Below are 12056 nucleotides of genomic sequence, written 5' to 3'. Positions count from 1 at the left end.
TAATGCATGTATATTGCCATAGATTTAATGCTAAATTTATCACAGATTTGCTGCAGGCTGTTTTTCCTCATTTAATTTCTTCATTTGAATCCATCAACTGTAACTTATAATGTAACCATTACAGTGGTAATTTTAGAAAGATACCTGTATTTCATGTGATATCACCTTTGCCCATGACTGTTTCATGAATGTCCTGTTTCATCCTGTCACATCTTCAAGTTTCATTAAAATGAAAACCTGGCTGTTAAATGAAGTGTTCCTCAAAACCAAGAGGTGGGATTTTTCTCCTGCTGCTTCTATTTACCAAACTCCAGTGTGTCGTTAAGGGACACTTTGCTTTAGAGGTTGTGGCAGATAGTGTCAAAGTTTCCCAGGAACCTTCAGATAATCATGACGCAACTGCAGTCTCCTTGGTATCTAGGTACATTAATTACAGCCTGACTCATGTTATTTGTAGATTCAGCTTTCCACATAACACAGTTTTTTCACCTCCCAGCCTAAAGCAGTGAATCTCTGCCATGTGTGTTATCAGCCGCCTGTTACCCTTCTTAGAGGCAAGGAAGCTGTGCTCCTGCTGAGCCTTCTGTTCATGAGGGATCACATTAGACAGAGATGTTTAGAAAGCACCCATGGAAATGGAGTAGCAGTTCTACAACTGTGGTTTCACAGTCATGCACATCATTAGGGTATTCTTTTCCAGTTTGTATACACTGCAAACACGATGCAATGATTATTTCTACTTTACATACTTATTCACAGATAATGCAAAATACAAATTCACAGTAACAAAAAATATTGTTCTGATTAATACCTGCATTTGCTGTTTGCTTTTCAGTTAGGCTTAATTAATCCAGTTCTGTAGATATCATCTGGGTACTGTAAGGGAATTCTGTGAGCATGACTCAACATGAGCCCATCAGATAACATTTTTTTATTTGGCTGGATAACAATAGCAATTTTTATGTGTAGGAAGATTGTTGCTGCTTTTAAACAAGCGTGGTTACTGTGGATTAATTTGGAACATGTTTCCATACTGACAAATGAAACAGATCTTTGATACCAGATCTATCACCCAGCCCTGCACTCAGGCTTTTCAGGAAGCATAGTCTGATAGTCTTCAGGCATTTTCCTGGAAAGGTGGCAATTTGGGTTTATGGAGCTCCACAGAAGCCCTATGTAATCTCTGCCAAGTCATTTGTAGCTGTATTAAATCAGGATGTGATAGTGCCCAAGACTGACTTGGTTACTTAAAACAGTTGGAGATTAGGAGAAAACTATTAAGGACTTCTACACTCTGTGAGCATTCAGGCTCTGACAAGCCTGGATAGAAATCTGTCTGAGTCACTTATAAATCCTTTATTTAAGTGCTGTTGTAAAGTTCTAGTTCTTTTTTTTTCATATCAGGGGAAGTGATCTGATAAATTTGGCCACATTGTGGTTAGTCTTCTGCTTGTGCCTGCCTTGTGGAGACTGCAATCCATTGTGTTTTAGAAGCTGTGTAGGCATTTGCCAGGGCCAAATATTAACTATTTGTCAGTCAGAGGTTTTGAAGACGCTGTTTGCATATGTTTCTGTATGTTTGTTTTAAGAATCCTGAATCTGTGACTTAAAACCACAACAATCAGATTACAGGACCAATCAGCAATTAACTATAATTGCTGATTATGATAACTGCTATTTTTAGTGTATAGCAATAGTCTATAAATAATTTTTAGAAAAAAAGAAAACCTATGTTTGTAAACTGTTAAGTAGGTAGGTCACTGCAGATATTTCTCATGTGCTAATGCACATAAATATTCATTATTATTTTTGTGGGCTTAGACAATGCCTATTTTTCACCTTCTCCAGTAGTCTGAGCAGATGCTGCAACAGTTTTTAGTTCTTTTTGCACTTGATCTAATTTCCTTGATTGAAAGCAAATTTCTTTCTCATATTTATATGAAGAAAAGTTAGTATTTTCTTACATGCCTGGGTCCAGCTGGGAGACAGTGGAGATTCTGAGAGATTTGACAGGCTGTTTTCCTACCACCTTCAGCAAAGTAGGCAAATCTGTTTTAAAGATGTGTCCAACATGTGGTATTATTTTAATGATCAAATTCTGAGCATAAAATCCTTCAGGTTTAGAAGTTGCAGCATTATTTATTTAAAGGGGAAAAAAAACCCCAAACATTTTCACATGGCAATATAATTTATTAAACACCACTCTTTCCTAGAGGTTGTCTTGAACACTGATGACTTTCTAATGTGTAGGAGATACTGTATAAATTACAGCCATGAAGAACCTTGTTTTTATATACTTAGTATTATCAATAGTAGAAATTCACAGGTGGACAGACAAAAATGTCCTGTCCTGGGATTAACTCTAACATAAGCTCTGCTGCACATATGTACCATATGGATCTGTTTTCCTTCTCATCCATTAAAGAAATGAGAGGAAGTAGTTCATTGTTTCCTCATCCAACTCTCAGATTTGCAGGTTCCTCAAGGTAATAATTTTTCTATATGGTCTATTTAATGTGCTAGGGAATTTTTTTAAAGCCTTCTGTTGAATCTGTGGGGAGAAGTTCATGTTAGTGCAGTAAGAAAGAGTTCTGAACTCATAGTTTTACTAGAAAATATTAGCATGTGGCTGAATTTCTGCAGCTACAGAACCTTACAGAACCAGAAAAACCCAAACAAAACCTGTCTATATATCATAAAAATTGTACAAAGCAAAGCCCCTGTCTTTGAATTTTCCTCAGAGAGGAGCACTGACCAATCAAGCAGTGAAAAGACACTGATGAGTGTTTAATTACACTGCAAGGGTCTGTTGGACCGTGTTTGTTGGCCAACATCCAGTACAGTGGAATCTTAGCACTAAGGTGCAATAATGCTTTTCACCATCAGTTGGGCCACCAGGAGCCTGCAAAAGTTAAGCTTTTGATCACACATGAAAAGCCATTATTTTTCCAAAATACTTTGTCTCTAAAAATATTTATAAAGTATCACATATTTAAAATGCAACCAGTTATTCACTTAATAATTCACTTCAGACCATTGTTCAGAAAGACCATAACTGTAATTTATAGCTCAGACTGATGCCAAAATTATTTCAAAATAATTACCTATTGTTAGGTAATTATTGTTAGGTACAGATGTACAGGTGATTAGGAGTAACAGAAATACCTAAAGGCAAATTCAGTTGCAACATCAATGGTTGACTCTATGCAAGAAGTTATGTTACATCTGGATTCCCTGCTCCAGGAGCAACCCAGTGTGGTTTTAACACGTTGTCATTGTCAGGCAAGTCCCTGCACAGAGAAGGAAGTGCCACTGACAAAATTGTTTAGTAAATTATTTATATACATGAACAAATCAAGCATCATTATAATTTCTGCCTTATACTTAAGTAATGTATATTCCTGATTCCACTGATTTCAAAGGGACTTAAATTTGTTCCTCTTGTCCTTAATAAGTGAGTATAGAAGTATTTAGAAAAGCAATCTGTCATTATCAGCACATTTACTGGTGTTCTGCTCTCCGTGGACTCGTCCATCTAAGTGTTGATCAAACAGTGCTAAGTCAGAACTATGGAATGAAATGAAAATTATTCCAAAGTCTTTTCAAGTAAAAATAGGAATTGTTAGTTTAGTCTAATATTAATTTTCTTCTGAAAAGATGTTTAACTAAATTATAAAAAACATGGTCTGAAGTATGCCTGTCCTCATTCTTCAATTTCTATTTTCTTTCTTTTATAGAATTTTTTTTAATTAGTAAATTTATATCTTACAAAAGCATACAGACTAATAGCAAATGGAAATAAGTTTGTTTGCAAACAGCAAACAGGCAAAGCTTTAGTATATTTATCAGCAATAAAATACACAGAGAAATTAAGACTAAATTAACTAGGATAAACTACTTTACCAATTATTAAAACAAAGCTTCAATTGTTTTATCTCTGGTACCACAATGTCCCCTTTCTATTGAACATTCATCAGAGAGGGGACAGGAAATATTTAAGAATGCTTTTACTGCAAGTCCTTTGGAAAATATGAAATTATGCCAGACTGATGTCTATGAATAATTACCTGTGGCTAATAAGTATTTAACTTCACAGAAATGCCTTGGTGATGAATCCTGTTCAACAGCCAAGCAGCAGCTACTTGTAAACACTAGATAAATGGAAATCCTTATTATCAGTCCCTTAAATCCACCTCCAGAAGCCATTCTCTTCACACATCCATCTCTGTATTTTCAGTTCTCCAAAACATTCATTTTGCATTTGAAATATTCCTGTCTTTGCATGCACATGATTTTCTTTGAGTAACAAGGATACTTTTGAGATTTTAGGTCTTCCCCCACTTCCCCCTTCCTCCTGTATGGATGAACATAAGTGTAAATATCACTGCTGGAATATTTTCTTGATGGACTTTGTTGCATTTTTCCTGGAAAAATAACAGGAGTCAAAAACTTATTTTTGATTTTATGACCTTAGGGAAACTGCTCTGCTTCATTACAATATAATGGCATTATTTTTTATTTATTTTATGTGTGATCAACTACAAAAACACCAGTAATAAAAGTACAATTAAAAGTTTTCTTCTTCAACATCTTTTCTCTTTCTTAATCTCTGGTCATTGTATTTGTTGAATTTCATGGTAAAAAGAAAATTGCAGTTTTTACTCATGTTAGTATCACAGAGCCAGTGTAGTGAGCTGAACTGCTACCGAATACATTAATCCTCTAATTATCATTTGAAGCACAGGTAAATTTTTCAATATGTGTTTGAATAAATGTAGCTACTATTCCTACAGCTGAAAATACCTTTGGTATTGGGAAGTTGTGTTATCTGAGAGATAATTTTGAAAAATGCACTTTTAAACAGTCATATTTGTACAGACAGGAAAACTGAAGAGCCATATTTAACATTAATTTTGTTTTCTTCACTTTTCTGCGTGAACTTCAGGCCATAGTGAGATTAATAAGAAAATATACCTTTACTGTGGTGAGATCAGGATTTCATCTCATATCTTTCAGTGCCTAACCTAAAATGATATTTTCCATGTGCTATTTTGTTAGTTACTAGAAAGGGAGAGTACAATTCTGACATACAGCAATTATTTATAGAGTTCTGACTGGGTTTCTCCTCTAGTAATTTGAAGTATTTGAAGAAGTTGGTGAGTATTTAATAGAGGAAGATAAGTATGAATGCCACAAAAACAAACCTATTTCCAAGTAGATATTGTAAGGGGAAGATATGAAGGATGTGCATGCTCAGTTGTTTGTGTGAGAAACTGATTTCTACTTTAGGCATCCCTCATGTAGATTTCCTTTCCATTTCAAAGAAAATTTGAAAAGTAAGATAAATCGAGGAAAATGTAGAGCTAAGAATGGTGGTTAACTTTGGTTTGGTTTCAGCTGTGGGTGGCTGAAGTGATGTAGGGGAACTTAAAGTGGTGGATTGACTTAAAGTGAAATAGAGCAGGCTAGGGTAGAAGCATTCTCCTGGTGGTAATACAGTGCCTTTTTTTCCTCTTTTTTTTCCATTTCCCAAGTCCAGTTTTTGCATCTGCTCAGGAGTTCTGCTGGGGCTTTTGCCTTCAGGTCATGCCTTGCATGGCCCCAAGGCACATCATCCTGGGTGGCCTATGGATATGACTGAGGTGAGACTCCTTGTCTGAGGGTGTCTCATCCAGGCATCTTTGGCTAGAAGCAGTGTGGAAATGCACTTGGATCTAAAGCCTTGAACTGAGGCTTTAAAGAGAGGGGAACAAACAGCACTGAGTGTGTTGGATGGTCCTGCAGAGCTGGTCATTTTTGGTAAATGAAATGTATCAAGGATAGTGGAAATTTAAGGAGTGGAATTCAAGAAGTGGTTTTTTTTCCAAATCTCATATATCCAGTTTCTAAGCAGGATCCATACAAGTGCCTAGAGAGACAACCTCTGGTTCTTAAGGTAAAAAAAAAGAAAACAAAAAAAAACAAAAAAAAACCCAAAAAACCATACAGAGTTAAAAGATATTTTAGGTTGGGTAACCTAAAATAATGAAGTTCTGGAACATTAAAGCTTTGAGAAAATTAAAGCTCCACCAAGTGGACACAGTCTAAAGAATTTGAGAACTTTGAAATAATAGATTTCATAGAGTAAAAGAGAAATATTGACTAGCAATGACAACAGTGACAGTATGGTGTCGGAAAATGCCCTTTCTTGGCTGATCTGAACCAACTTGATGCATTTTTCAGCATCTACAGAATCAGAACAGTTGGGTTGGTTTGGTTGTGTGAATGCTCCAGCCCAAATATGTTATTCATACCGATTACATTTGCATATAAGTTATATTTGCCTTTTCGAGATGTCCGTCTATGTTTGTTTAAATCATGAGGTCATGAAATGAACAGGACCTAAAAATATAGAGAGAAGACTGTTTGGAAAAGTGAGATTTAAAATATCTTATAAATTTTCCTATTTTGTGGTATATTATGCAAGCAGGAGCACAGCAGTGTGGAGGCACTCTTCAAGAAAGCTGTGTCCATTGCTAACAGTTCATTAAACAATATATTGTATAACAAAGCTTCATTTGTTTCTATTTCCCAGCCAAGCCAATTTTCCCACTAACTAGCATGTTCTCCTTCTGAATACATTCAAATGTACCATTTTCAAAGACAGCATCATTGCTTCTTTTTTTGTGTTATGTGAAGATCCCAAGTCTTTCTGGATTGTTTTGTCATTTACTCTAGCATTGAAGATTTTTAGAATGCCCTGCTCAAAGCAATGCATATTCATAAAATGAGCCAACAAGGAGGAACTGAATTCTCAAGTTTTATGTTATTGCATTTACATAAATGTTTAACAAGCAATAAACTTTTCTTATGCACAAATGGAGACTACCAACTAGCCACTTGAGTTCAACAAAGGTTCTTCAAATGTGTACTTAATTCATTTGAGACTTTTAAAATCTTGCTTAAGCCTGAAGAAATTCTGGTTTGTTCATGCTGCAGCCAATCACTACATACATTATACATTTGCTTCAGTGCTTGGTGAAATGAATTTAATCCTATACAATTTGAGATTGCAGCCTTGGTAAAGAAATTGAGCAGCAGCATATCAGAACACACATCTGGTGAGCTACTCTGGCCCCTTTAAAGCAGAATTTGCAAGGAAAGGCTGCATGAAAAGAAAATGGAAAGTTTAGCCAAAGCTCATGGTCAAAGCTCAATAAAGAATTGTCTAGGAGTATAATGATATAACATGCAATAAAAGGAAACCACCAAAATTCAGTTTCATGCTGAGCTTCTCCTGTTGATATACCTACCAGAAGCAGGAGAATCTAATGGCATCATGTGAGAATTGTATTAATTAGAGAAAGAGATATCTCATGTTCTTTCTTAACACGGAACAGATGATATGTGAACTGTGCTGTATCTGTCCATTCATTCCCCAGAGAAATACGGATCACAAGCACAAAAATATATCTGCAAGCTTCCCCAAGCAAAATATTTTGGTCCGCAAGATACAAAGGAGGCAAGATACTTTTCAAATCAGAGAAAATGCACCAGAACAACGGAGTGGGGTTTTTTTGTTCCATTGTTCCACAATCTTTCAGATACAGCTTCTTTAGAGATTAGCTGGCTGTTTCTTCCATTTTCTTGTCAGTAGCAGCTGTTACTTGAATATATCAAGAACAGACTTTTCTGACATTTATTTGAACTAGATCTACTTTAAAATCTGTTGTAAATCAGTGGGCTAAGTTCTCATCAGGCTGTGTATGGAGCCCTAATGCCTGCTTTTGCAGAGAGATGCAAAGTTTTGAACAGCAGAAGTAGAAACACAGGCAGACTGGGTGGGATGGGGCTCTGAGCAGCCTGGTCCAGTGGGAGGTGCCCCTGCCCATGGCAGGGGGTTTGAACTGGGTGATCTTTAAAGTCCCTTCCAACCCAAACCACCCAGTGATTCTATGCTTCTCCTACTGAAGGAGAGTTTTATGATTGTGTGGCATTTAGAAAATACGTGTGTTTTCTGCTGGTGGCAAGATTTGGTACATTCATCTCTGTTGAAACAAATTGTCGAAATATTCTAACTACCCAGTTTTGCATAAATTAGAGGAACTTACGGAGCAGAAAAGGACAGGGTCATAAAAATGTTTCCCTTTGTGTATTAAATCACAGCACTGCCACTTTTTCCTGACTGCATTTTCAAAGTGAAGTGGGAAGCTGTCACTATCTTGCCTTGCATTCTGTGTTGATATTTTTAAAAAAAGGCTATCTGTTATAAAACAAAATTGGCATTCAAGTGACTGTTAGAGCAATTAACTGGGCTGCTGATTGATAAACAGATCAGTTTTTGTTGAAAGCTGTAATTAAAGCTGTGAGTGCGAAATATATGAGTCAGGATACATTTTTTGAAAAATCATCCATTTTCCATTGCATATGAAGTTGTGCACAATAATCTGACATAAATGCTGACTTTTCAAAATTCCATTATTTCCTTTCCCTTGACTGGCATAATTTTTATGCCATATTAGCCTTGTACCACTACTTTTCAGTCTCACCCTCTGTCACAGTTATATGGATAGTTAGTTGAATTTGGGCTGATTAAAGGATAGCCAGATTGAAAACATCTCTCATTTGTGATAATATTTTTTTGACGTCTGAACTTCAACATTCAAATGGAAGGAATTTTGCAGTGCATTTTATTTATTAATTAATGTTTAAAAATTCAAATGCTTTTCAGTAAACCATATTTTTGTCATTTATATGATAAACCCTGCCAAATCTTACTGTGGTGTTCTTACCTTTTTTGGTGGGGAAGATTGTCTATACACCAATGATATTTATATATATATATATATATATATATATATATATATATATGTATTTCACATTGTTTGGCATTAGGGGACAAAATGTAGGAAGAAGCAAAATAAATAGCAATATGTTGACTTTTTCCTCTGGGAACTACTTAAACATGCTGCCATTTAAATTGCTAGTAGACTTCGAAATTTTGAATATGCAGTCATATGTAGTGATGAGTTTAAACTCGAAGTTTAAAGTTTTGTTTTTATAAAAGCAAAGCTGTAATATCTGTGGGGATTTACCTAGCATGGCAGTTAGGCTGTTTAGCATTCTCAAATAGATTGTGTAGAATTTTACAGCTTTAAAGATACTTATAGCCTTGTTTTCATTTTATTTTGGAGAAACTCAAATAGTCCATTGAAAATTTGTTATGAAATTATACACATTGAAATTACTTAGGTTCTTTAGTTGTTGAATTTTTGTTGTATAATATTGTTGGATTTTTGCTGACAAACTCTGGCATTTGTTTTCAGGTTTTCTTGAAGTTGATTGATCTTTCTTTCTTTTATTTCAACAGCTTGATGAAGTTGTCCGTCAGAGAAATCTGCATAGTTTGGAACTTTTCCTTTCATGTGCACAGAAACAGTTAAATGTTTTATTAAAGGAAGAGCCAACCTCAGCAGAAAACAGAGACTGACATTCTCAGTGCTGATGATACAGTGTGATTTGTGAAGCTGCAAATCTCCATCTAGCAAATGATGAATATATTCCAATAGTTTTGGATTGTATCATTGAGTCAAGATTGATCTGAAATTCTTGATAGAAATGTTTGTGGATGATGTTCTTCTATTTATTTATTTATTTTACTACTATTATCAGATAGCAAATAGGAGAGGGAAAAAAATCCTTGGGAAAAAAATTGGCTTATTTAGTATTTGTTTTATTTAGGATTTTGCTTTCGTTAGATTTTCTAATAGCCCGTGTCAAAAGTTTCCGTGTTATGTCTGAAATTATGACATTTCCCTGTTATGTCTGTTTTAAATTTGGCACCATGTGTTAATGTGATTCACCATTATTTTTGATATTTTAAAAAATGGAGACAAACATTTAGTTGATTATAGGTACAAATCCATGTCTATTTCCAAAGTATCTACCCAAGTCCATTGCCTCAGGTGAACCTGAGTAGCTTATTATTTCTTACTGCTTTTCTGATGTAGAAAGGAGAATCAGTACTGAAACATAATAGTGTTGTCAGGCATTTCTTAAATAGTTTATAAACAAATCCAGTTCTAGGAACAGAAAAAATTTAAAAACTAAACAGTACATCTGTTTAGGGTAGTGTAAAACATTGCCATGACCAATGTATAGTATGTATTTTATTTCTGTTTTACAGAGCTAGTTCAATTCCAAAAGTCATTTTCTCATGAAGTTACGATTAATGTGACTGACCTCAGTTTCAGGAAGAAGATGTATGTAATTATGTGGAGACTGATACTCACTGCCTCAGTGGAATTTCTGACAGAATAAGGAATGCAGATTGCTGACCTCACATGCCCTTTCGAAGTGCATCCAAGGAAGCAGAAAAACTCCGCACTGACATTATTGGACTTTGGATCACTCATAGGTCTTTCTAGTCTTGCTGACAGCAGATGGAGTGGAATTTCTGTGCCTACACGCTATTGATTGTAGAACTGGGGCCTTTGTTGTAGAAGATGTCTGAATGAAATAAGGGAAAATAAGTGTTCATGCTTAGGTACGCAAATAAACTAAGAATGATCTCTCTTACAGTGAGCTTATGGACATTTTTTAAGTGTGGTTCTTCTTATTTGGAGGGGTTTTGGGTTTTTTTGTTAAGCTGATGTTTTTTCATCAGCACTTTCCATAAATTGCTTTCTTATAGTAATAAGGAACACCAAATGGTTGCACATGTATTGGCAGTATGAAATATGTATTGCACAAAGTTAAGGTTTTTATTTAAATCTTTTCCTGTGCTTCATTTTTGTAGTCAAACCCAAAGGTTTTGTCTTTTGTATACACAAAGGTTTACTGAAGAAGTAAACAGTGCTGGTTTTACTAGATGATGACCTTACTCTGCAAATGGATTAAAATCCAGTCTTCTATTTGATACTTGATTAACTGATCAGTTTCCATTTTTTCTGGCTGACAGGAAAATCCTGTAGTGTTAATGAGTTGTCTACTCATTTTTGTTCCTAAACCACTGAAATTTTTGTCTCTGTAACTGCACCAAAGATGACATAGATGTCCCTGTGGGATTTTTTTAATGTCAAGGTACTGTAAAAGGAAATTGATTAACTAGTGCTTTCTCCCAATGTGTGTTTAATTGTGGAAATGTGGTATAAGCAGATTCCTAAATTAACTTCCTGATTTTATTCTAGGCCTGAATACATGAAACAATATTCCTTTTTTACTAAAGACATCCAAGTGTTCCCCTTCAAAGCCAGAGCCTGTTTATCAGCCTTTTCCTAATTAGGAGAGATTTGTATTCTGACTTGCAACACTATGTAAAAGCACTTTTTGAAGAAGCTTATGATTGGAATCAGTAAAATTTCACTGGCAACTGTGGTGTATCTTTCCCATTAGATCATGTGTTATTTAATTTCAGCTCTTGAATATTGTGATGGTCACACAGAACTGTACGTATTTTTTTCTTACTTCTGACAGTTGTAGTCCTTTTATCTTCCTCTCTGTCCTGCAAGCAAAATTACAGACTAGACCACAGACATGCAAGACCAGACTGGGAGCTGCGGTTACATTCAAACTCTAAGTCTCAGAGAGGAAATTTACTTATACCACAAAACCAGACCTATTCAGTAGGTGAGCTTTGCAGCATACAATAACTTCCACCTTCTCCATATTGCATCCAATGCTTTAAAGCTTAGGGATATTTTTCATTATTTCTGTCTAACCATAAGAGAGTGCAGTTTGTGGAAATTTGGGAGAAGGGAATCAGAATCACAGAATGGCCTGGATTGGAAGAGGCTTAAAGATCATTGAGTTCCAACCCCCTGCTATAGGCAGGGACACCTTCCACTATCCCAGATTGCTCCAAGCCCCATCCAACCTGGCCTTGGACACTTCCAGGGCTGGGGCAGCCACAGCTTCTCTGGGCGCCCTGTGCCAGGGCCTGACCACCCTCAGAGAAAGAAATACTTTCCTAATATCCAATTTGAACCTGCTCTCTTTCAGTTTAAAGCCAGGGACAAGTTTGCAAAATCCACTCTTTTTCTTTAAATAATTTTTTTATTCCTACAAACAGACTGGAG

General features: G+C 35.7%; 1 protein-coding gene across 2 annotated transcripts in view; it reads left to right on the top strand.

Annotated features, from left to right (window-relative positions):
• CCDC91 (coiled-coil domain containing 91) overlaps positions 1–11820 on the top strand; it is a 117797-nt gene extending 105977 nt beyond the window's left edge. Inside the window, exon 14 of one of the 2 annotated variants that reach the window (XR_005952206.1) lies at positions 9350–9452. Coding sequence is in view for 1 of the 2 variants with exons in the window: in XM_041398709.1 (XP_041254643.1) it covers positions 9350–9469 (120 nt within the window). In the remaining variant the exon portion in view is untranslated. Of the gene's footprint in view, positions 1–9349 lie in introns of both variants that reach the window. The other variant, XM_041398709.1, reaches the window with a different exon arrangement.
• The last annotated feature ends 236 nt before the right edge of the window (positions 11821–12056 follow it).

This window comes from Onychostruthus taczanowskii, unplaced genomic scaffold (genome assembly GCF_017590055.1).
Source record: "Onychostruthus taczanowskii isolate IOZ18803 unplaced genomic scaffold, ASM1759005v1 scaffold15, whole genome shotgun sequence".
Lineage (NCBI taxonomy): Eukaryota > Metazoa > Chordata > Aves > Passeriformes > Passeridae > Onychostruthus > Onychostruthus taczanowskii.
The sequence above is the reverse complement of the archived record's forward strand: the minus strand, read 5'-3'. Positions and strand labels throughout refer to the sequence as shown.